The sequence below is a fragment of the Musa acuminata genome, chromosome BXJ3-7, assembly GCF_036884655.1.
Source record: "Musa acuminata AAA Group cultivar baxijiao chromosome BXJ3-7, Cavendish_Baxijiao_AAA, whole genome shotgun sequence".
NCBI lineage: Eukaryota > Viridiplantae > Streptophyta > Magnoliopsida > Zingiberales > Musaceae > Musa > Musa acuminata.
This window is the reverse complement of record NC_088355.1, coordinates 30,380,148-30,402,979: the sequence shown is the minus strand read 5'-3', so window position 1 is coordinate 30,402,979 and position 22,832 is coordinate 30,380,148. Positions and strand designations below refer to the sequence as shown.

Here is a 22,832-nt window from a genome sequence, read left to right as displayed (position 1 = left end):
GGTCCAGCCAATCATGAATCAGGTGGATGTGAACCCTGAACGGGTGGAATAAAGGATTGATTTGATTCATGAACCCTACACGGCTAACTGTTGTCGCCGAAGACTTCGCTGGCCGGCTCTTGAGCGGCGATATCCACCTCTTCCATCAGCTCCCTCCTCCCGCCGACCTCGCACGGCCGCGACGCCAAGGTCTTCTCCGTCCGAGAGATGAGCGCAACAACCGCCTGTCCCAAGACCCGGGCGTTCCAGCTCCGAGTCAACCCCCTCACCGGCGACTCGGAGTGGATCGTCGTCGAGGAAGGAGGAGATAGAGAGGAATTGGAGGAGAAGACGTCCGAGAACCTGCTGGCGACCACGTCTTACCTCGATATGCTCAATGATTCCTATCGGAATTGGGCCTTCCGCGCAGCCATCGAGAAGACCATCAAGAAGCCCTGCCACGTCCTTGACATTGGGTGAGTGTATCTTTTCTTTGATCGTTTTGGATCTTGCCATGGCTCTATAACCATGGATCGAAAAGGAAGATATCTTGTGTGGTATTAATTCAGGTCAGTCGGAACACTAGTCGATTAACGATGATGTATCTATCGTTTGATAAGATGTTTCTCAGTGAATAATATCAAAGCAAACAAGGGAAAAGTGTTAGAAATTATCTCTTTTAGGTGGTTATGTTTGACAATAGTTATACTTGTACTGCGGTATTAGTGTCTACAGGAGAACTCGGGATTCAGGAGGCGATAGACTAATCTACATTTGAGAAGGCTTGGCAAGGAGTTTGTTTTAATTTTTGTCAAAATTTCAAGAAAGTGCGGTATCTGTTTAGTTTTGATTTTAATTAAAATAACTAGCGATTTAGATGAAGCCTAAGTAACTACTGTAGGACATTTTGTTAATGACATAATAATAGTTTTGGGATATGACAGTTCTTATCTTGGTTGCTAATTGGTCCTACAATGGGTTCAAACATAATTTAGTTTTGAGAATTATTGTTTCTCATAGGACTTGGATTTTGGTTTTCAGCCCATTGTTTTGTCAAGCTTTACTGGGGAAGTTTAAAAGGGTATCTAACATTCCCCTACTGGCTGTAAATGGATTCGACTATGAGTGGCAAATTGATGATGGAACTAGTAGTTAGCATCTTTCTTGTCCATTATGTCAAATATTTTAGTGAAATGGAAATATTAAAATATAGTTCATGAAAATTTCATAGGTTTGATTTCTACTCAAACTTCGATGCTAGATTATTCATGACTGTTTGACACTCTGTTATTCTTTTTCTTATGTGGAATCCTTAGTTGATTTACCAATACTAGCTGCTATGGTGACAATTGTAAGTTTATAACATAAAAAGAATAGAAGTGACATTATGGAAATGCAATTGATTTTTCATATGAATTTGGGGTTCAAATGCAGGGAAACTAAGTTGACATTGATTCAGTTATGGCTTTAGGCTCAATGCAAGTCACATAGAGATGCCAAAGCTGTGAAACAAATTACATTGTGGTTGCAGAGCTGGAACTGGCCTATTGTCAATGATGGCGGCAAGTACAATGGCGAAATTTGAAGAGGCCTCGGAGGCAAAGGTGTCAGCTTGTGAATCTTACCTTCCCATGGGGAAGCTGATGCGGAGGGTGCTATGGGAAAATCAAATGGAGAAGAAGGTAAAGGTCTTCGATAAGCGATCTGATGAGCTCCTTGTTGGTGTTGACTTACAATCACCTGCAGAAGTGTTGGTAAGTTTTTATTGCTATTGATATGAATGTTGTATTCCTAGTTGGGACTTACGGCATTGTTGTTGTTGTCGTTGTCATCGTCTTATGAATGTTGAATTCCTAGAATATGGAGGCCATATTCTTATATGGTTGTATTCCTGTGTAGTTATGTTCCTAAATATTTATATTTGTAAATTAAATAGGATACCGGTCTAAAATTTACATGTATAGTTGTATTGGACTGTAATAGGATAGCTGTATTTTACTTTTATGGGTTTAAGATCCTTCATATAAATTTGTTTGTTTATTCCTGATGAAGTAACAAATGAAATTATTCTTCCTACATTTTTTATTTAGTTTCTAATTTTTAGGGATTTTTTGAGTTCATTATACTTAAGATTTAATCCTTTCTTCATGTTGACATATGAGCTGGAAGGAATGAAGACAACTTTTAAGTTTTAACACATCCTACTAGATGAACTCTTTTAACTATACATATTAAGATTGACTATGCAATCCATATGAGAAGTTTACTTAATAACTATCAAGGTGATAAATGACAATTGATTAATGGATCCCTCTATTTTAGCTTTGCCCTTTACATTTGTGTTCCCAGTGGAGAGAATTATACCAGTTATCATTATTTTCTGAGGAATATTTATTGGAATTTGGAGCTATATATCATGCATTTTTGCTCTCATTAAACCTGTAATTGTATATATCTCTTGATAGTTCTGTATAACAGCATGATTATGATTTACAGTCAAATCATGTTAGGATCTTGGTTTTCTGAAACTGTAGGACAACCCAATCAATGCAACCAAAACACCATGCTTTAGTTATACTTATGTAAAGGCTGCTTGTTTTGTTAGATGTCAAAAACTAACTGTTAACTAGTGAGACCATTTGAACTTGGAAGAAGGAAGATTTAAAATTGAGATTCACTGTTTGAAGGTCAGAGTTATATTGATTAAGAGCTAGAAATATGCAGCAAATTTTTGGTTGAAATCAAAGGTTTTCCTTGTACTGCTAGAGGAAATCTTAGTTATTGATCATTTGGGTTGGCACAACTTTTTTCCATATAGATGGATTATGAAGATAGCTATCTAACTTCTGAAATAGAAGGGAAGACATACAAGCTTTTTAGAATCTAATTTTACAGTTGAAGCTTAATGCGTCTAGCTCTCATCGATACCTGTATGGATCGCTTTTCAAGTATGAGTTAGTTGTTCAAATCATCTATTAAAAATATTAGTCCTTATAGACCAGTCTATATTGGTTCATCAGACACTGACTCTTCTGATGTATACCAGTGTGTCCAGGATCTAATAAAACGTTATTAGATATAATAAATGTAGATTGGATCTCTTCATTTGACTAGTGTTATTTCCCTGGCGAAAGGTCAATGTCAGAAAATCTATATAGTTTATGAGATCTGAGATATTGATAACCTAGATAGTTGGGACTTCAGGACTTCTTATCGTGGTATATTGCAGTATACCCATACTGTACATAAGCCTGGTATCGGCCTGATTCTGTATTGTGAGCAGAGTTTTAAATAACAGTTGATCAGTGATTATCAGTCTAAGCTCAAGCTGTGTACCATATAGCTTAGTACTGCTCAGTGTACTATTGTTATTTTTTCTAGTCTTACTGAGTGGTATTGTTGGAGTACTGTTCAGTTTCTTGGCATTGTACCATTCTGGGAGTTGTTCGACTTGGGATATAAAATCTCGATCCATAAGATTTCTTCTCTTTACCTAGTACTTAAGTTGTTTTAAGAGACATCCTGACATCAATTGTTTTCTCTATTAAAGAACTCATTTTGTTGTAAAGTTTATAGCTAGCCCATCAAGGCAATGGATTTGTAATGTGAAACTTTTAAAAATTGAAATTCAAGTCGATGGGACTGGAAATTTTTGGTTTATATGGGCTGCTTTTTCACGAGCACAAAAGTGCTTGAGAGGTGAAAGAGAAGCCTCACCGAGGATTAGTATTTAAGGCAGAGGATTAGGAATGACATTTAGAATGCTATTTAAAATGCACCTTGTTTCTGCATAAGGATCCTTAACTTGCTGCATTCTGCACACCCTTTGTAAATTCAACCGTTAGGAACTTCGATAATTTGCCTCTTTAAGAAATAAGAAACTAGAAAAAAAGGAAAAGAAAGAATTATATAGGTCTCAAGTCAGAAACAAAAGGAGAAAGGAGATTTGCTGCTTCTTGTGTCTTCATTCATCTCTTAATTCCTTTAAAATAATGGCCAAATCAAACCTAATACTAATTTTTTGTTTTTGTTAGCTGAAATCTTTATTGGCCAATAGCAAACTATCTTTGTTCTTGTTGTAGCTAAATCAGATTGAATGACCACTAGGAATTTGCCAATAGCTGTTTCTTGTGATCGGTAGCATTTATGTGGGGAAAGTACTACTTGATGTGCTTTTAGTCTCCAAGAATTTGATGCAGTCACATCTCAATCAACCCACAATGACTCATATCTCTGCTCTGATTATTTGATTAAGCATGTGCTGATGTGCAACATTTTACCTATAAACTGAAATTAAGGATTGACGCAGGTAAGTGAGATACTAGATTCAGAATTGTTGGGAGAAGGACTAATACCAACTCTGCAACAGGCTCATGATATGTTACTCGCTAAAAATCCACAGACAGTTCCATATCGTGCCACCACTTATGGGCAGGTAAATGTTTCTTGTTATGTGTTACCTGCACTTTGTGTTGAAATGATTGAAACTTTTTTTAACTATGCCCTTCTCCCCCCTTCTAACACACAGTGAGGTTTATGAACTACTGTTTCCTTCATTTTCTACCAGATCTCGAGCACAAAATCATGTTTACTGGTTACAGAAGAATGACAAATAGTTTGATATTTTCCTGTACTTGTATGTAGAACTATCTTGCATTTGACAAATAGGTTTACCTTGTTTTTTGTTTTTGATTGATCCATTTGAATGGTATTTCTTGTTGTTACTCCTAGACAAGTTTGAAGTGGTATTCCTTGCTTTTGATTGTTACTTTTAAGGTGATACAGGTGTATCTTTTTAGAATGACTAGTTAAAAATCATGAATTTTTTCTAGTTTTAATGAGTTCTGAAATGTGAGATACTGTTGAACTGTTAGTTGACCGTATTCATGAAATATTAACTTGAAATTCTTAACATAACAGGCCTACACTCTACTGAGCAAATCCACAAATACAGGTCACTGTATTACAACTGTACAGATGTTCTGATTTGTGAAAATTTGAAAGGTAGGACATGACATTGCATGAATATGACAACAAAAAATATTTCAGCATAACATCATGTGTAAAAGAGTTTAAGATTAATATATCATGATCCATAATATAATTTATTATTCATGATTAATAATTAGCATTAATTAGAATTCCTAACCTATTGATATGAAAAATATTATTCTTGGTAATACGGCATGTCGAGATTATAGAGAACATAGCAAGAACTTATTATGAATGAAGTAAAATCATTTTATTAATTTTACTAAGCATCATTACCAACCCATTCCTCTCTATAATACTTTGTCTTCTTCTCATTTACTAACTTGCGACTTGTGTTTGTGTATAAAGCATAATTGAAACTTAATTCAACTTAATTATTGTTTATGCAGCTTACAAACTTTAACTATAAGTCTTTTTAGAATTGGCATGATGCATAAAAATGGGAGCAGCCATTTGGTGTCCAGTTTCTTTTGCAATGGACAATGTTTTAAAATTTAGCTAAACATATATCAGGTCTAAGAACTAACTGACATGGAAAATTTCCACATTGTAGTTTCCTTTTAGTAATTTATAGGTTTGTCTTTATTTAGTCTTTTTTGAGGGGTTAGAATTTGAAAGGATATAAGATATTTGATGGCTTTTAGTTTGATAGTGATATTGTGGTCCTTTTTTGGTTCTTTTATATTCTTGATAAAAATTAGCATTAATTGGTGGGAGGAGAGTGATAAGACCCTAGGGTTTTATCAGAGAAGAAAAGAAATAAAAGGAATGATAACTTCGAGGGGATCGACCTCTAAGGTTTACCAAAAGACTGGAATAACATTTCATAGATCATGAAAAAAAACAGATACATCCATATTTATAGAGTTCTACCCCTGAGTCTATCAGGACTTGGACTCATAATAAATAAAAAAATTACTAATAAGCTCCTATCTGACTTTTACTGAAGTAGACAAACTCAATAAAAAATTATTCAAGGCTCAGAAAATAAAACGGATTCTAACAGGATCTTAACAATTCCTCCTCCTTCAATTCAGCCTTATCCTCAAGGTTGAACAACATCAAACTCGGGAAATTTCTCTCTCAACACCCTGTAGGGCTCCTAAGTGGCGTCTTCCTTTGGTAAGTTGGCCCATTGCACCAGCACTTCAGTCACAGGATGTCAGTGGCACATTATAACTCATCGATCAAGTATGGCTTGCGGTTGAGTTTGAACTTCCACCAACAACAAAGATATTTGGCAAATGGTATTGCACTATCTCATCTTCACCTAACTTCCTTTTAAGGCAGGAAACATAAAACACTAGGTGTATCTTAGAGCTAGCAAGAAAATCTAAACAGTAGACAATTGGTCCAATACGTTCTAATACTTTATAAGGTTCAAAAAATTGAGGAGACAACTTCATAGAGGATCGGACCCTTATGGAAGTTTGCTTGTAGGGCTAGAGATGAAAGAAAACCCAATCACCCATGGTAAATTCTCGTTCACTTTGGTGGTTATCAGCTTGTTGTTTTATTCTTGCTTGTGTGGCTGTAAGGTTATCTTTTAAAAGCTGAATAATCCTGTCTCTATCAAGCAATTCTTTGTCCACTTAATCAACTTTAGAGGAATCGAGTACATATTTTATAATTGTAGGTGGGGGTCGACCATAAACTATTTCAAAGGGAGTCATTTTAATAGAACAATAGTAGGAGTTATTATACCACCACTCTTCCCAAGGAAGTCATTTAATTCATTCCTTCGGTTTGTCACTGGTAAAGCATCTGAGATAATTTTCTAGGCACCTGTTTACCACTTCAGTTTGTCCATCTGTTTGTGGATGGTAAGCAGTACTCATACTTAGCTAGGTACCTTGTAAACGAAAAAGCTCTCTTCAAAAGGTGCTAGTAAAAACCTTGTCTTTGTCACTAACAATGGAACGGGGACTCCCATGAAATTTAGCTATGTTCTCCATAAAAATACGAGCAACACTTGCGGTAGTATAAGGATGTCGTAAAGCACAAAAATGAGCATACTTTGTAAGCCCATCTACAACTATAAGTATAGTACTTTTTCCTTGTGATGGGGAGGGTCCGTCAATGAAGTCCATGGATATATCAGTCCAAGCAAACATTAGGAATAGAGAGCGGTTGAAGTAAACCTGGGGTGGCTACTGTCTCACTTTTGTGGCGTTGACAAACATCACATTTAGTAACAAATTTCTTGATAAAATTTTTCATACATTTCTAGTAAAATAATTGTCAGACTCGTTTATAAGTGCGGAAAAATCCGGAATGACCAGCAATTTGTGATGAATGGAACTCCTTTAGAATTATCTCTTGACAAGAAGAATGTGGTGCTACAACTATTCAGCCTTTATAGCGCAAGTCCACCGACTCTCAACTATAATTTGGGACAGAATCCGGAGCTTCTTTTGGTCTTCTAATAATATTCTAGATCTCAGGATCATTTGACCATGCCCTCCTAATAAATTCCAAAGTCTCGCAAGTAGGAATTAAGATAGCTACTAGTTCAGCTTGTTCTGGAAGGAGTGAAAATGCATTTACAACTAGATTCTCGCTCCCCTTTTTATAAATAATCTTATAATTGAATCTCAGTAGTTTCGTGACCCATTTATGTTGCTCTAAAGAATAAATCTTTTGCTCCAAGAAATATTTGAGGCTTTTGTGATCAGTGCGTATTTGAAACTGCTAACCAATTAAATAGGGTCTCCACTTTGTGACTGCATGTACAATGGCTAGCATCTCCTTGTCATAAATGGATAAACTCAGATGGGAAGGGGAAAGAGCCTTACTAGTGTAAGGAATGGGTCGACCTTCCTGCATTAATACAGCTCCTATACCTGCTCTAGAAACGTCATACTCAATCGCAAACAACTTGTTAAAATCGGGTAGAGTAAGCACCGGTGTAATAGTTATTACAGTCTTCAAATAGTTAAAAACGCTTGAGTTGCCTCTTCTGACCATCTGAATACATCTTTCTTCAGAAGTGATGTCAAGGGGGCACTAATTTTGCCATAATTCTTCACAAACTTTCGGTAATAGCTCGTGAGTCCCAAGAATCCCTTTAAAGCTTTGATTGATTTCAGAATTGGCTAGTCTTTCATCACTTAGATTTTTGAAGGATCAACTGCAACACCCTTTTAAGAGATGATATGGTCGAGATATTCAACCTCTGGTTGCCCAAAGCTGCACTTTGATTTCTTGACAGAAAGACAATGCTCACGAAGTATAGTAAAGACAAAGTCTGTAAATGTAATAAATAACTCTTTAAGGAGGGACTATATATTAAAATATCATTAAAGAAAATCAAAATAAACTTATGAAGATGAGCCCGGAATATATCATTCATTAAACTTTGAAAGGTAGAGGGTGCATTAGTTAACCCAAAAGGCATTACTAGAAATTCACAATGGCCATTATGTGTCCTAAAGGCGGTTTTCTGAATATCATCTTCATGGACTCTAATTTGGTGATAGCTCGATCGTAGGTCCAATTTAGTGAAAACCTAGGCTCCTCCCAATTCATCCAACAGCTCATCTACCATTGAAATAGGATATTTGTCTTTCACCGTAATGTTGTTGAGTACTCTGTAGCAGTGATTGAAAAAGGCGCTCGGGCGCTCGCCTAGGCGCTCGGGCGAGGCGAGGCGAGGCCCAAGCACCTCGCTAATGTCCCAGGCGGCGCGCTTCAAACAGGCGCCGCCTGGGCGCTTGCCCGAGCCCAGGCGTTGGGTGCTTCGGGCGAGCGCCTGGGTAAACTAAGGCGACCGAACCAGAATTTTAGCTCTGGTTCGGTTGTTAGTTGGTTCAATCGAACCAACTAAACCGATATAACCCCAACCCTAACCCTTACCCAACCCTAACCTGCTGCCGCTGCCGATCCCGATCGCGATCTCGCTGCTCGTCGCTCTTGCTCTCGCTGCCGCTGCTCGCGCCTCCCGCGAGCCTTCCCGCTGCTCGCACCTCCCGCGAGCCTTCCCATTGCTCGCGCCTCCCGCGAGCCCTCTCGCTGCTTGTGCCTCCTGCGAGCCCTCCCGCGAGCCTTCCCGCTGCTCGCGCCTCCCTCGAGCCCTCCCGTTGCTTGCACCTCCCGCGAGCCCTCCCGCTGCTCGTGCCTTCCGCTCCCTTTCCCTTTCCCGCTGCCGCTGTCGTCGCTCGCCGCTGCCGCTATCGTCGCTCGCCGCTACTGTTGCCATCGCTCGCCGCTGCTGCTGCCGCCGCTCGCCGCTGCTGCTGCCGCCGCTCGCCGCTGCTTCCTCGTTTCTTCATCAGGCTCAGTATACAGTATACTCTTAATATTAAGTTTATTAGAATTTTGAAATGATTAATTTTCTGTTAATAGATTAATAATATATTATTTTGATTTTAATGTTGTTAATTTTTATTTATTTGAAATTATTAATTATATTATATATTTTTATATTTTAGCGCCTCGCTTCGCTCGGGCGAGCGCCTAGCGCCTCGGGCGTTTGTGGACCTTAGCGCCTTTTGGCGCCTAGCGCTTTTTAAATCACTGCTCTGTAGTCCATATACATCCGCCATGAGCCTTCTTTCTTACCAATAGGACTGGGGAGGAATATGGATTAACACTAGCTCTTATAACCCTTGTTTCTAGCATCACTTTGACAATCTTCTCTATCTCTGTCTTATGGAAGTGTGGTTATCTATTGGGTCGAACTGTCACGGACTTAGTTGGTTTTGCCTAAGTCGTGCGACACCCTTGCATGTCCGTCCGCAAAGGTTAGCCTCCCCGAAACCTCCCATGGTCCCTTAGGACCTACAAAAGAGAAAACGGGTCAGAGAAAGCGTCTCACTCGGGATCCACAAGCAAACATTTCAGGAAACACTTCATAGACAATGCAAATTACAAACAGACTTTATAAGCTTTGAACGGTTGCACAACAAAGGGTTAAAATGGTTCACTACAGATCGAGTTCTCTCACAAGTGTCCACATGACACAACTTTTATTTACAAGCCTAAAACGGCTACCAAACCCAACTAAAATGGGGTTGTTAAGCTTTCAACCGTCTCTTTGCATGTTATGCAAAGCATGAATGAACCAAAAGACACGAACATACATAAGCATTACATCAAACATCCTGTTTAGAATTTTGTCCGTGACATTCTCCCCCACTTATTCCTTCGACGTCCTCGTCGAAGCCTTTGCCGACATTGTAACTCCTCGCCTTTGCTGAGTCTTCAATCTTCTGCTCCAATTGCAATGCACCTTTTGGCTCCTAGCTGTTCTTTGCTGTTGTTGTTGAGTAGTCCACTTTTGATCTACCATGCTGCTTTAACTCGCCAATGACTCTGACTCTAGTGTCGGGTTGGCTGAGTTGTGTTGATCCTTGTTGGTTCTTGCGGATCCTCCAGATGAAGGAAAAGACCATCTTTACTATGCGCCAGTCTCTCAAATGTCTCATGCTGCATGAACCGGGTGGATGCTTGTTGGAGCCAGTGATTGCAAAAGGCGCTCGGGCGCTCGCCTAGGCGCTCGGGCGAGGCGAGGCGAGGCCCGAGCGCCTCGCTAATGTCCCAGGCGGCGCGCTTCAATCAGGCGCCGCCTAGGCGCTCGCCCGAGCCCAGGCGCTGGGCGCTTCGGGCGAGCGCCTGGGTAAACCGAACCAGAATTTTAGGTCTGGTTCGGTCCTGGTTCGGTTGTTAGTTGGTTCAATCGAACCAACTAAACCGATATAACCCCAACCCTAACCTGCTGCCGCTGCCGATCCCGATCGTGATCTCGTCGCTCGCTGTCGCTGCTCCCGCTGCCGCTGCTCGCGCCTCCCGCGAGCCTTCCCGCTGCTCGTGCCTCCCGCGAGCCCTCTCGCTGCTCGCGCCTCCTGCGAGCCCTCTCGCTGCTCGCGTCTCCTGCGAGCCCTCCCGCGAGCCTTCCCGCTGCTCGCGCCTCCCTCGAGCCCTCCCGCTGCTCGCGCCTCCCGCGAGCCCTCTCGCCTCCCGCGAGCCCTCCCGCTGCTCGCGCCTTCTGCTCCCTTTCCCTTTCCCGCTGCCGCTGTCGCCGCTCGCCGCTGCTGCCGCTGCCGCCGCTCACCGCTGCCGCTGCCGCCGCTGCTGCCGTCGCTCGCCGCTGCTTCCTCGTTTCTCCGTCAGCAGATTTATACTGTTAATGTGATTATATTTATTAATTATATTATATATTTTTATATTTTTATTTAAAATTTTAAATAATTATATTTATTAATTATATTTTATATTTTTATATTTTAGCGCCTCGCTTCGCTCGGGCGAGCGCCTGGGCGAGCGCCTAGCGCCTCGGGCGTTTTTGGACCTTGGCGCCTTTTGGCGCCTAGCGCTTTTTAAATCACTGGTTGGAGCTTTAACGAGCACCGCCTCACAAACTTTTGAAGTTTTGGGTCCTTCCTCCACAAAATTTGCCTATCGACTCTTCTTTCATTTAGTTGTCACTTCCAAGTAGATTCACATCACTTCTGCTTTCGATTGACATTCTGTTGGGAAATGAAGTAGATAATCTACTCTTAGTAGCACTAATCACCATTGGTGAGGATTTGACAACTATTGTCTTTCGTTATCTTCAAAGGATCTTTGAACTTATGCAGAGCTCATCTGTTGGATAAATAAGAGAATTAAATCAAACATCCTATTTAGAATTTTGTCTGTGACAGAACGTTGGTTGGTGCTCTCCCGGGTAATATCGGAATTCAGTGATCATGAGGTCGAAGAGGTGGGAATCCTTGTGGCTATGCAAATACATCTGCAAACTCTTTGAGCAATGATTCAATATTTTCGGTCTCGATGTGCACTGTTGTTTCCTTTTAAATGCTCTGCAATTGTACCAAGAATTCGGTGTGTGTCTTCTGAAGAACCCCTCTCCATCCGATGGTTAGTGACAGTTGTGATCTTACTTCCGCGTCTTCGTTTTAGGATCACCTGCTTTCCATTAATAAAAAACTTCATGATTAGTTTAGAAAAATTTCAGGAAACATCACCCAAGGTTGATAGTCATTCAATTCCAAGAACCACTTCGTAGTCTTCCAAAGGTAGTAAAAAGAAATTCACAAGCAATTCTTGGCCTTGCACAGTTAGTTTTATCTTTGGGCACTTGCTATCACAGGTTAGAATCCGTCTATCAGCGACCTTTACTTCAAATTTATCACAACCTTCGACGTGGTAGGCCAATCGGGTAGCGACTTTACTATCCATAAAATTGTTAGTGCTACCAGTATCAATCAAAACAATAACAAGCTGATGTTTCAAAGTTCCTTCGACTTTCATAGTTTGCAGGTTAAGAGTAGTCGGCCATTGCATGCATTGTATGTGTGATACAGTGATAGGTTCAACATCTTCATCAGTTTCTATGGCTTCATGATCGAAGTCCAAATCGTTAGCTTTCGGTTCCTCCTCAATAGGCTCAATCATCAAAAGCTTCCCTTGTTTGCATCGGTGCTCCTTACTCCACTTTTCATCACAATGCTAACACAACCACTTCGTTGATCTTTCCTTGAGTTCTTCTTGGGTTAGTCTTTGAGTGTTAGGGTTTTAGCTGGGAGTAGATGGGATGGGTGGGTTGCTGATCACCTGTTTGTTGATACCTCTATTTCGGCGATTCTCTATGCTGATTTTTTCCTCATGCAGACGTGCAAATGAGATCGCAACTGTCATAGTGCGGGGTTGGCGAGCCTTAAATTCACACCGGATATCTGGATCAAGTCCTTCGATAAATGTACCCACAAATTGTCGTTCGGACCAGTCTTTAGTTTGATTTGATAATCGTTCAAATTTGTTTTGATATTCAAACACTGTTGAAGTCTGACGAATTTTAGCGATCTACTGATCAATATTCTCATATTCAGATGGTCTAAAGCGAATAAGAAGCCCTCTCTTAAATTACTCCCATGAGGGGACCGCGTGATAGGTTTCGTACCAATCAATACCATTGGATTGCATCTTCATCTAGTTGGATTGGGGTTATTTCCACCTTAGATTCTTCTAGAGTTCTGTGAAAATGAAAAAAATTTTCTGCCCTGAAGATCCAACTGGTTGAATCCCCATCTTTCCATCTTGGAAATTCCACCTTAATGCATTGGTAGCTTATGTCATGTTCTTGGGGCTCTTTTCCTGTATCTCCAGATCGGTTCAACGCAGGACTTGAACTTCCATCTTGTTGAAATTTGCTAGAGTTCTCTAATAGACTCTTTTTGAAATCGTTAAGGGTTTCTTGCGATCGGTTCTCAATTCTGATTTCCAAGGCTTCTAATTGAGCTTTTGCTGAGTTGTTGCTGGCCATTGCGTAAGATTGCAGATTTATAATCCCTAGTTCTTGTTTTGATGTCTGGTCAAGGGCATTAGCACTGCCTATTTAGTGCAACTTTCAGTGGCGTCAGCCCGAGGTAGTGTTGAGGGCGTGGCTGGGAGGTAGTAATGGTCGTGGCGCTGGAAGCAGCGATGGCGACGCGACTGGCAGTAATGCTCTATTTCTGTTGCACCGTGGGATGAGACACTGGCGATGCCGAGGGATCACGAGCGGTCGAGGGTTGAGGTTGCGGTGGCTGCTATCGATGCCGATAGGGAAGAAAGAAGGAAGCAGCGACGATCAACAATTGCGGCAGAAGGTGTGAGGAGGTAGTGGGGGGTTTTGCCTTGTTTCTACTGCTGCGTAGGGTAAGAGCGTTGAGGGATCGCGAGCGGCTGAGGGTTGAGGCTGCGGGGGCTGTTGTCGATGATGGTGGAGAAGAAGGAAACAAGGGCGATGGGTGTGGGGAGTTGCTCTATTTCGGTCGCTGCGAGGGAAGGTTGCTGCCGAGGCTAAGAGACAGCAGTGGTGGCGTGGTTGGGAGCAGCGTCGCCGAGGGCTAGGAGCGGCGAGGGGGTGGACTTAGGCGAGTTTCACCCTTGAGTCCGTCAAGACTTAGACTCCTAATAAATAAAGAAATCTCAAATAAGTCCTTATCCGACTCTTACTGAACTAGACAAACTCAATAAAACATTATTCAAAACTCAGAAAATAAAAAGGATCCTAACAGAGAGGTGGATGGAAACCTAAGAAGAATATATTAGAAACTCCAAGAAGTTTCTTGAATGTCTTATGCAAAGCCCAATGATGAGAAAAGATGCATGTAGTTGATACCGAATAGTTACATTATTCTTGTTTGTTGTTGTTATTGATTATACCCTTGATAAAATCATCTTTATTGCCGGAAAGTAGCTAAGATCTTTGAAAAGAATTTAACTTACATGGCTACATTGTTAATGTTCCAGCTAGTTGAGAGCCCATTCTTGTGGAAGCTGCATGATTTATTTAGCAACGAAATAAATTTATCAGATGGGATTCATCTTACACCTGCTGGTTTGGAGAGGGTTATTGGCATAAAAAAACAGCAATATGCCATGCACTGCACTGCAATGTCAAGAGAGATACGATTGGTACTTTTTTTTTTCTTTTCCAAGGCTCGATGATACATTAGATTCTATAATTTTTTTAGACCCTGTGTAATATCCACTATCCATACAGTTATCAGAACCCTTCAAAATATTTGAATTTGACTTTTGGAAGAAACCAGAGAGTCATGGTGAAATTGAAATGTCGATAAAAGCTAGCGGTGACGGAAATGTTATTGCTGTAATTTCTTGGTAATGGTCATGCAAATGTAGTCAACTGAGATGGAAACTTTACAGTGGATGATGCTTATTTGGTCTTCAATTTGCAGGTGGGTGCTTCAGTTGGATGAGGAGGGTTCAATCTTCTACTCTACAGCTCCTAGATGGACAAACTGTCCTGATAATGGAATGGTAGAAAATTGTATCCCTGGTGAGTTGAGTCATTGTAATGTTTATCCTAATGAACAAAGCAATGTGCATCTATTCGGTGACTATTCCTTTGAAACCTAGAAAGTTGATCTCAATATCTCTACTACATAATATTTACACCCCAATAGGACATATCAAGAAGACACTACACCAGTTGTAACTACTTGCTGGCTGCCATTTTAAAGTTTTTATGCTGTGTTTGTTAGAAAAACAATTCTTGTTCTTTATGAAAATTTATACCTAAGATGACATTGTGGAAACTGCTTGCCTTGGTGGAGTAAATTAATAATCCATTAAATGGGTTAAGGAATCTAGCTAAAATTGATCAAGTTGGATCTGGATTATGTTTCTTTTGCTGCTTTTTATGCAAGTTTGAAGCATTAGTTTTGGTTTCATTTTGAATGATAACTGAGATTTAGGTTTGATGGAATTAGCCAGATTGTCTAAGTTAGATGACTAATTTGGTGTTTCAGCCCCTCTTTAAAGGAAAAATAAGTAAAATTAGGAATGTTAGTAAACCTGCGGAATATAAACAATATATGATTCTTGATATAATGGCAGAAAGTTAAATGAAACATGTTAACATGTGATTCTTGATATAAATGATAATCGAATGAATTAAATATTATGCATATGAACAATAACAACAATAGCAGTAAGCCGTTGGTCACAACATTTTAGGGTCAGCTCCATGGATCCTTATGTGACATTAAGCTTTGTCAAAGCACTATCGCAAGATAGTTCAGGAAATTTCTAATAACTTATTTGCTCTTCCATTACTTTCACTTGTGTCATTAATGAGAATAGTCCTTGATGGTACAACCCCAAAATTTTCTCTAATCTAGATATGTTTTTTTATACTTTATAGAAGCATAACTTTCTCATTTTCTTGTGTTTTGATATGTTCAATCTCTTGAACATTTTAACTCATGTTTTGCCTAATGACTGTTTGTCAACATTTGTAACTCAAGGGGCTTTAGATTCTCACACAACTTTCCATGTGCTTCTTCTCATCAACTACCTGCTTGATTTAATAAGAAATTGTCTTGTTAGTATCCCGTTTATGTTAAATTAATTATAAATCAGGTATCCAACATATTGGAATCTTTTATTTTACCTTCAGAAGTTTCTTGCTCATCTATTTTAATGAACATTCATTTCTTCTTTTAATGTTGCTATAACTGTACCTTATGATTAGTGCCACTTAAAATAAATTTTAAAGTTTTGTTCAATTGTTCTTTTTAGTTTTGGTTCCTATTCTGTTCTCATTGATAGTTAGAATATCATCAACAGACAACATGCCTCTATGAATTTCATCTTGAATACATGACATTAGAGTGACTTTAGATACCTAACATGTTTCTGGTTACTTTTGTCTTTGCCCTAGTTATTCCCTGTCATATATGCTTTCAAGAATACTGATATCCTGAGCTTTTTTTTTTTAACGTACAACATTTTAACTTAAGTCACTCATTTATAGACCTTATATAATGAACAAAAGCATGTAGGTTAAAACAGTGAAAAAAAAACTATGTTAATGTCATGGGCAAATATCACTACAGAAGTCTACCTTTTTTTTAATGTTGACAATGTAAAAAAAGACTTTATTTCATGGGCAAATATCACTATGGAAGTCTCCCTGTTTTTAAATGTTGACAATGTAACTTGTGGTTTGTGTTCATAGGGTATGTTGTATTTAAAGCAAAATCTCACAGGAGAGTTTCGTGGACATTGGAAGGTTGGAGGCTTGAAAAAGGAGCTTACATTGACTCAGAAGTAGACTTGGGATCTATTTCTAATCATGTTTAAGAGAGAGAGAATGCATTGTTCATTCCTAGTTCTTATATCCTAGTACTTGTGAACTAGCCCGACATGCTACCAAGTATTTTTTGTTATGCATGTCTGATCCTTCTTCTCTAATCATTCTCACAAAGCTACCTTGTATATGTACTTATGGATGACATGATTTCATCATATATGTATTTCGTCCAAACAATATATCTTTCTACTACATGTGATGATTGCATTAAATTTTGTCTACTTGTTGAAGTCAGTGGAAGTTAATACTTTGGTGAAAAAAACCATTTATGGATGTCTTTTGAATTTGCTTGTGATAGAAATAGCATAGTGAAAAATTGACCAGTACATGAGTCATGCTGACACCTATTCTATTCCTTAAGGAAATATGTTAATTTATTTACATACAGGGAAAAGATGATAATTTCTTTTTAAGCATTCTAGTAGCTCTTAGATGCTCTGTTTTTATGTTCATGATTTCTCAAATGTGACATCAACTTCTGGCAAATAAAGGCCCCATATAGATGTCTTTTCAAGTTTATTCATAAATTGTCAAACGGAACCTGTCAAGATTCTATGTTGACAACCTTGTGTCGTGTAGTTGCATTATAGATTTAGTCAAATAGTTACGGCCAATGACCAATTAAGGTGTTTAATGACCTTCTTTTTTGTGAATAGGTAATGAGAATTGGTGTGATCACTGGAAGCAATGTGTTTGGTTCATTTCAGGGGCAGGACTGCCTGTTTCGAAGGATAAACTTGTTCTCTTTAAAGCTGCTTATGATGAAATTAAGATTTCATATCATCTTAAGTGTGATGACCAAACATGCTGTAACAACTTCAACTTTGGGAACTGTCTTTTAGAGCTTTCACCGGAAAGAGTTGCAGTTTATGGAGATAAAGATTGGAGGTCGGGATTTATAAATGCTATGAGAAATACAGTAAGGACTTATAGTTATGTTTATTGTTTATCCAATGTTGATAGTTCAAGCAATCTTTTAGCAAACAGCTTGTAGTCAAGCTATCCAGTGAACCTGCAAATGATTTGGAAAATTTCAAATTTATTGCTTAGCAATGTAAAAATTTTCAATTTTCTGTTGCTTTTGACTGTTGAATATGAAAAAATGGTGACCACATCATTTGGACTTCTTTCTTATTTACTTCTTGGTATATACAAGCATGATAAAGGTTATTGATAGATTGCATGTGCTCTAAATCCTGTTACTGATGTTGATATCTAAACTTCAGAGAAGCTCTTCTCCTCATGCATTGACAATCTCATGCAAGTACTTTTGTGCTTTTTCATTTTCATGCATGTATTGCTCATATATCTGAACTTTTTGTAACAGTTGAATGTCAGATCTGCTCCATTGTGTATTGTTGCTGATGATAGCGTGTTCTTGACAATTCTTATTTCATCTCTCTCCAAAAATGCAAATACAATATCAAGTTTCCCTGGGGTTCAAGAAAAAGGTTCCCAGTATCTGCGAGCCATTGCTGATTCAAATGGTTTCTCTATGGATCGGGTGAAGGTCATTGGAAAGAGGGCATCATATTTGTTCACAGATAATCTTATACAGCAAAAGGTGATTGTATTATCTGCTTAGGGTTTATTTGAAATAGGTGTCTTTTTCTTTGAACTGTTTTGTTGTATCGGCTTACTGCCCTATATGCATTACAATTCTGACCAAGGCATTCCTAAATCATCCCCACCCATCCTGCATCATGGTGGAAGCTATATAACCTTCCGTTGCCACAGTCTGATGTGTGATCTAAGAACATGTAGCGAGTGCAACTCTGTTTTCCCTCTTAAGCTTCTCTCATGGTGATAGGCTGGTAATGCATATGATCAATTATTTATCTACTTCTTAACATAAACCTAAATTATTTACTTGGTCAGATAGTTTTTGCTCATTTCCAATCCAACCATTGTATGAAGAAAATGAGACAATGTATAAAATTTAAATCACATCATGTATGTTCTATTTACTGTATTTCTCCAGATACTATAGAACATTGTTTACTGTTTTGCTTTTCAGGTTGATTTTTTGGTGGGAGAGCCATTTTACTATGGAAATGAAGGGGCGCTCCCATGGCAGAATCTGCGATTTTGGTTAGAGATTAAAAAAATTTCTTGTTGGCTTTGTTATGTTTATGAAACTAAATCCTAGTCATCGAGTTTTACGAGTATCCATAACAGCTGTTTATTTCCTCTTGAAATTTGCTAATTGACACATTGGTTCTTCTGTCTTTCAGGCATTTGCATTTCCTTGAACCATATGGTCAAATTGCATTTTTCTTTTTGCATAAGATTAATGAATATGTTAATAGATTGTATTGTTATCATATGCAAGTAGATCGAAGCACAAGATATAGTCATTATTTTTACTATGCTATAAAATTTAATGACTTTCTCAATATTAAAATCATTATCGTCTTGTCTATAAGTTATTGCATTCTGCTTGTGGTTTGTTGATTCAATTTTGGTTTTTTACCTTGTTAAACATGTTGTTTTTATTGGCATTCTTATTATCTTTACAACCAAAAATTTTAGTAGTTTTATATGATTGTATTTGTTGGTGATATAAGCTTAATAATATCATGATTGAAATCATTTACCCTGTACTATATTGCCATTTTGAACCCACACAGCACACAAACAAGCTCTTGAATATGCCTTGTAAAATTGCTATATGAAAGAAGACAATCAGAGATAACATTTAGAACTTGAATGAATGTCAATGTCATGAGCACAACTCCTTATTAAAATATATTTTCTTTGTTAACCTGAATGAATTTCAATGCCATGAGCACACAATCATGGTGGACATGAATAAATTTGCTAGGATTTTCTTGTGTGTATAATTCCTCATCCAAGCATTCTAAGGCAAAATTTTAAGTTGCATCAGTATTTCGACCTTCATATGTTCTGAATTTCCGTTGACTATATTTGCATATCATATATCATACCCGCTAACTAGTATCAATACCAAGCACTAGGACTGTTGTTTGGTCTCTGGACGTTGGTGGTTGTGTAATGTATATTTTGATGGACTGGAGGATGCAGTGGGGTTAAGGATTGTCAGTTGAAACCAGCAAAGTATATATAAAATAAAATAAAAGACTTCAAGAAACAATAGGTAATAGGGCTAGTGAATCATAGAAACTCACTCTTTCATTCACAAAACTTGAGTAAAAACAAAGATTATGATGATCTTGTCCCTACTTTAATTGATCTGGACCCATCTTCCAGACAGATTAGGACCCTTTTTTCTGGGACTCCTAAAACTAATTATTTAATAGTCAATTGAGTTCCTGTTACAATTCTTATTCACTCTGTGAAGATAAAATTGGTGATCTTAACTGCACCAAAGAATGAATAATTAGATAGTTTGTACACACCCCTAAATACTATGAATTGTAATTTAACCTCAATTAATAGACATTTTGCTTAATCTCAACAAACTTGGACTCAGCTTGGTCCTGTCTTAATTTACCACTGGAATGTATCATGTTGCTTCAGCTGCACTTGGCCCTGTCTTTGTGATAGCAAATTAATGGTTTGAGCTTTGATTTTTGACTCCTTCAGCTCAGTACTGAGGTGTATGAAGTGACCCCTTTCCATCAATGTAAACTTGACAGGGGGATCACCTGAGCTAGCAGTTACTTCTAGATTTAAATGAATTAAGATGCTAAGTTTTGATGCATTCTGTAGTTAGCAGGGGTTTTATAGTATTTCTATGGTTTCCTTAACCTCTTTTAACTAAAAATGAAGGAAGGAGAGGACACTACTCGACTCTATTTTGTCTGAAGATGCCGTCATCATGCCATGCAAAGGAATATTAAAAGTTTGTGCTATGTCACTTCCAGTGAGTTCCTTTCTATTCCTATTTTACATTCGACAATTTCCACTGGCTTCAAGCTAATTTTATGGCACTTCTTTATGGTGATGGAGAATTACTTTTCTTTATGTGAAGGATCTATGGAGAAGTCGTTGCAGCCTCAAAAAGGTTGAAGGCTTTGATCACTCGGTGGTAAATAAGACTTTAGGGGCCTGTGGCGACTTGCCTCCAATGCTGGAAGGTCCTTGCCTGCCTTATTACATTTGGCAGTGTGGTGAGGTTGAGGTAATTATGTGAAAGTTCAAAAGAGATTTGAAACACAATTAAATAATCATGCAAAATCCTGGTTATTTGGATTGTTGGTACGATGGGCTCCACTATGAAAGTTTATTCACTCATTAACTGTGTCTACTACAGGAACTCAGTGAGATTCTTCCACTTGTTGAGTTCAATTTCTTAGAACCCATTCACGCATGTTCTGGAAAAATAAAGGTAATCCTGGATGATGCGGTCGACAGTTTTTACCTGTTCAAGATGCAGGATTATTTATGTCTGGATAAGACTGAATCTATAATATAATCAGGAGATCTACAAACTAAATCTATAGCCTCAAATAGTTGATGCTTTTTGGCTTTGTTGATGTTGTTATAGTCATGATTATTAAATATTACCACTTTGTATTATCCTGCAGATTGAGTTTTCCAAGTTGGGAATATGCCATGGTTTTGCGCTTTGGATCGATTGGGTGTTGGACAATAAAAAATCCCTTGTTGTGTCAACTGGACCAAGTGAGAAATCAAGTGCTGTTAGCAGCTTAAAATGATAATGATGATCTAATAAATTTCCAGTATTCCAAATTTGATGTTTTTGAGCTTGCTGCTCATGGTCTGCTGCACTACTAATATTCCATCCTTTGGATGTCGATTTCAGTTAGCAGATACTGGAAACAAGGAGTGAAGCTTCTGAGCAAGCCTCTTGCCGTCAATGCAGCTGACTCTTTTGCTGGGATAGAGGCGTTCTTCGATCATTCATCTGGTGAAATCTCCATTTCATCCTTCTCACCATCTTGATTTGGTTTCCCAGGGTGACCTTTTTGTACATGACATGTTCCTCTATGTAGTTGCAGTTCTTTTGTCAGATGTTTAGGGTTTTGTAATCCTGAGTAAATTAGATTCTTTTACATTGAAAACGTTGGACCTATCCATATATTGACTTATTTTGGAAACAAAAAGGAATTCTCTCTCTCTCTCTCTCTCTCTCTCTCGCTCTCTGTTTCTCTAATAAGAACAGTAGTGTTCATAGTATTAATCAAATTGTCAATCAAGGTCAATGTTAAGCGTGCAAGGAGGTGGGTTCGAGAAAGGACTTTACAATCTAGCAATGTAGATAACCAAATTAATTTGGATTGAAGCATTAAAGTGAATGAATTTTGAAAATTGGAGGCGAGTGATGTTTCAATCATTGTGCATTATGGTCGGTTACAATGTGACAAGATGTATGTTGTTATTTATTTTAAAGATTTAAGTAGTGAAGATGATATTTGATCTTACAATGTTGTAGTGATCTAATAAAATCATTACCAACTGAGTTAGCATCTCAAAAAAAAAAAAAAACAAAAGAAGAATATTTTTGATTATTTTTTAGAAAATATATTTTAAATTAATCCATAATCATCAAAGCAGTGTATGATGCTCATTATCACAAAAATTAACAGGGAAATCACTACCCCAATTCAAGCTAGTGGACCTACAAGCTCTAGCAAAATTAATTGGTCAAACTTGAGGTGTTAGATGTAAAAAGAGTAGCCAAGAGCATTGACTTGAATCATTGATCCCATCGGATGATAATTTGGGAATCTTTCTTGATGAAAAGTTTGGAAACCTGTTCTTGAATGATATGTTGTTGAATTCATTCTCTGATCGCCTAAGCTTCGAACAGAACGATCGATAAAGTCGTGAAACACCTACTGAGCGAACTAGAATACAACGATAAAAAGTCTTCAAAATATATGGGATATTGGGAAAATGGGTGGAAGAGTGATTTTTTCCTTTTATTATTTTAGTCTACGAGATAGATTATGTTTGTGTATTGCTTAGAATCGGGAGGGTTTCTTTGATCATTTTAAAATGATAATGTGACAAGATGTCACAGACTTAGCTGGTTTTGCCTAAGTTGTGTGGCACCCTTACATATCTGTTCGCAAAGATCAGCTTCCTCGAAGCCTTCCATAGTCCCTTAGGACCTACGAAAGAGAAAACGGGTTAGAGAGAACGCCTCACTCGGGATCCACAGGCAAACATTCCAAGAAACACTTCATAGGCAATGCAAATTACAAACATACTTTACAAGCTCTGAATAGTTGCACAACAAAGGGTCAAAATAGTCCATTACAGACCGAAAATCTCTCATAAGTGTCTATATAACACAACATTTATT

General features: G+C 38.4%; 1 protein-coding gene across 4 annotated transcripts; it reads left to right on the top strand.

Moving 5' to 3' along the window:
• The first annotated feature begins 68 nt into the window (after nucleotides 1-68).
• Nucleotides 69-21,640, top strand: LOC135643247 (protein arginine N-methyltransferase 7-like). 4 transcript variants are annotated; one of them, XM_065159976.1, is made up of 14 exons: nucleotides 70-455; nucleotides 1,511-1,733; nucleotides 4,289-4,414; nucleotides 14,209-14,373; nucleotides 14,462-14,580; nucleotides 14,658-14,758; nucleotides 17,233-17,495; nucleotides 17,904-18,140; nucleotides 18,594-18,667; nucleotides 20,330-20,423; nucleotides 20,532-20,681; nucleotides 20,814-20,888; nucleotides 21,088-21,184; nucleotides 21,327-21,640. In XM_065159976.1, exons 1-14 carry the CDS (start codon nucleotides 208-210, stop codon nucleotides 21,464-21,466), a joined length of 2,112 nt encoding a protein of 703 aa, XP_065016048.1. In that variant the 5' UTR covers nucleotides 70-207; the 3' UTR covers nucleotides 21,467-21,640. The 4 variants fall into 4 exon arrangements, with proteins under 4 accessions (XP_065016049.1, XP_065016048.1, XP_065016050.1 ...); XM_065159978.1 differs by having other exon boundaries at nucleotides 317-455; nucleotides 1,414-1,733; XM_065159980.1 differs by having other exon boundaries at nucleotides 325-455; nucleotides 1,451-1,733.
• Nucleotides 21,641-22,832: the final 1,192 nt, after the last annotated feature.

What these genes read in the sequence shown, in the direction of transcription:
- LOC135643247 (XM_065159976.1), top strand. Translation starts at nt 208, where the DNA reads ATGAGCGCAACAACCGCCTGTCCCAAGACCCGGGCGTTCCAGCTCCGA. An exon ending in TGCCACGTCCTTGACATTGG is followed by an intron (nt 456 to 1,510) that starts GTGAGTGTATCT and finishes TTGTGGTTGCAG; the next exon opens with AGCTGGAACTGGCCTATTGT. An exon ending in GGCAGTGTGGTGAGGTTGAG is followed by an intron (nt 20,682 to 20,813) that starts GTAATTATGTGA and finishes TGTCTACTACAG; the next exon opens with GAACTCAGTGAGATTCTTCC.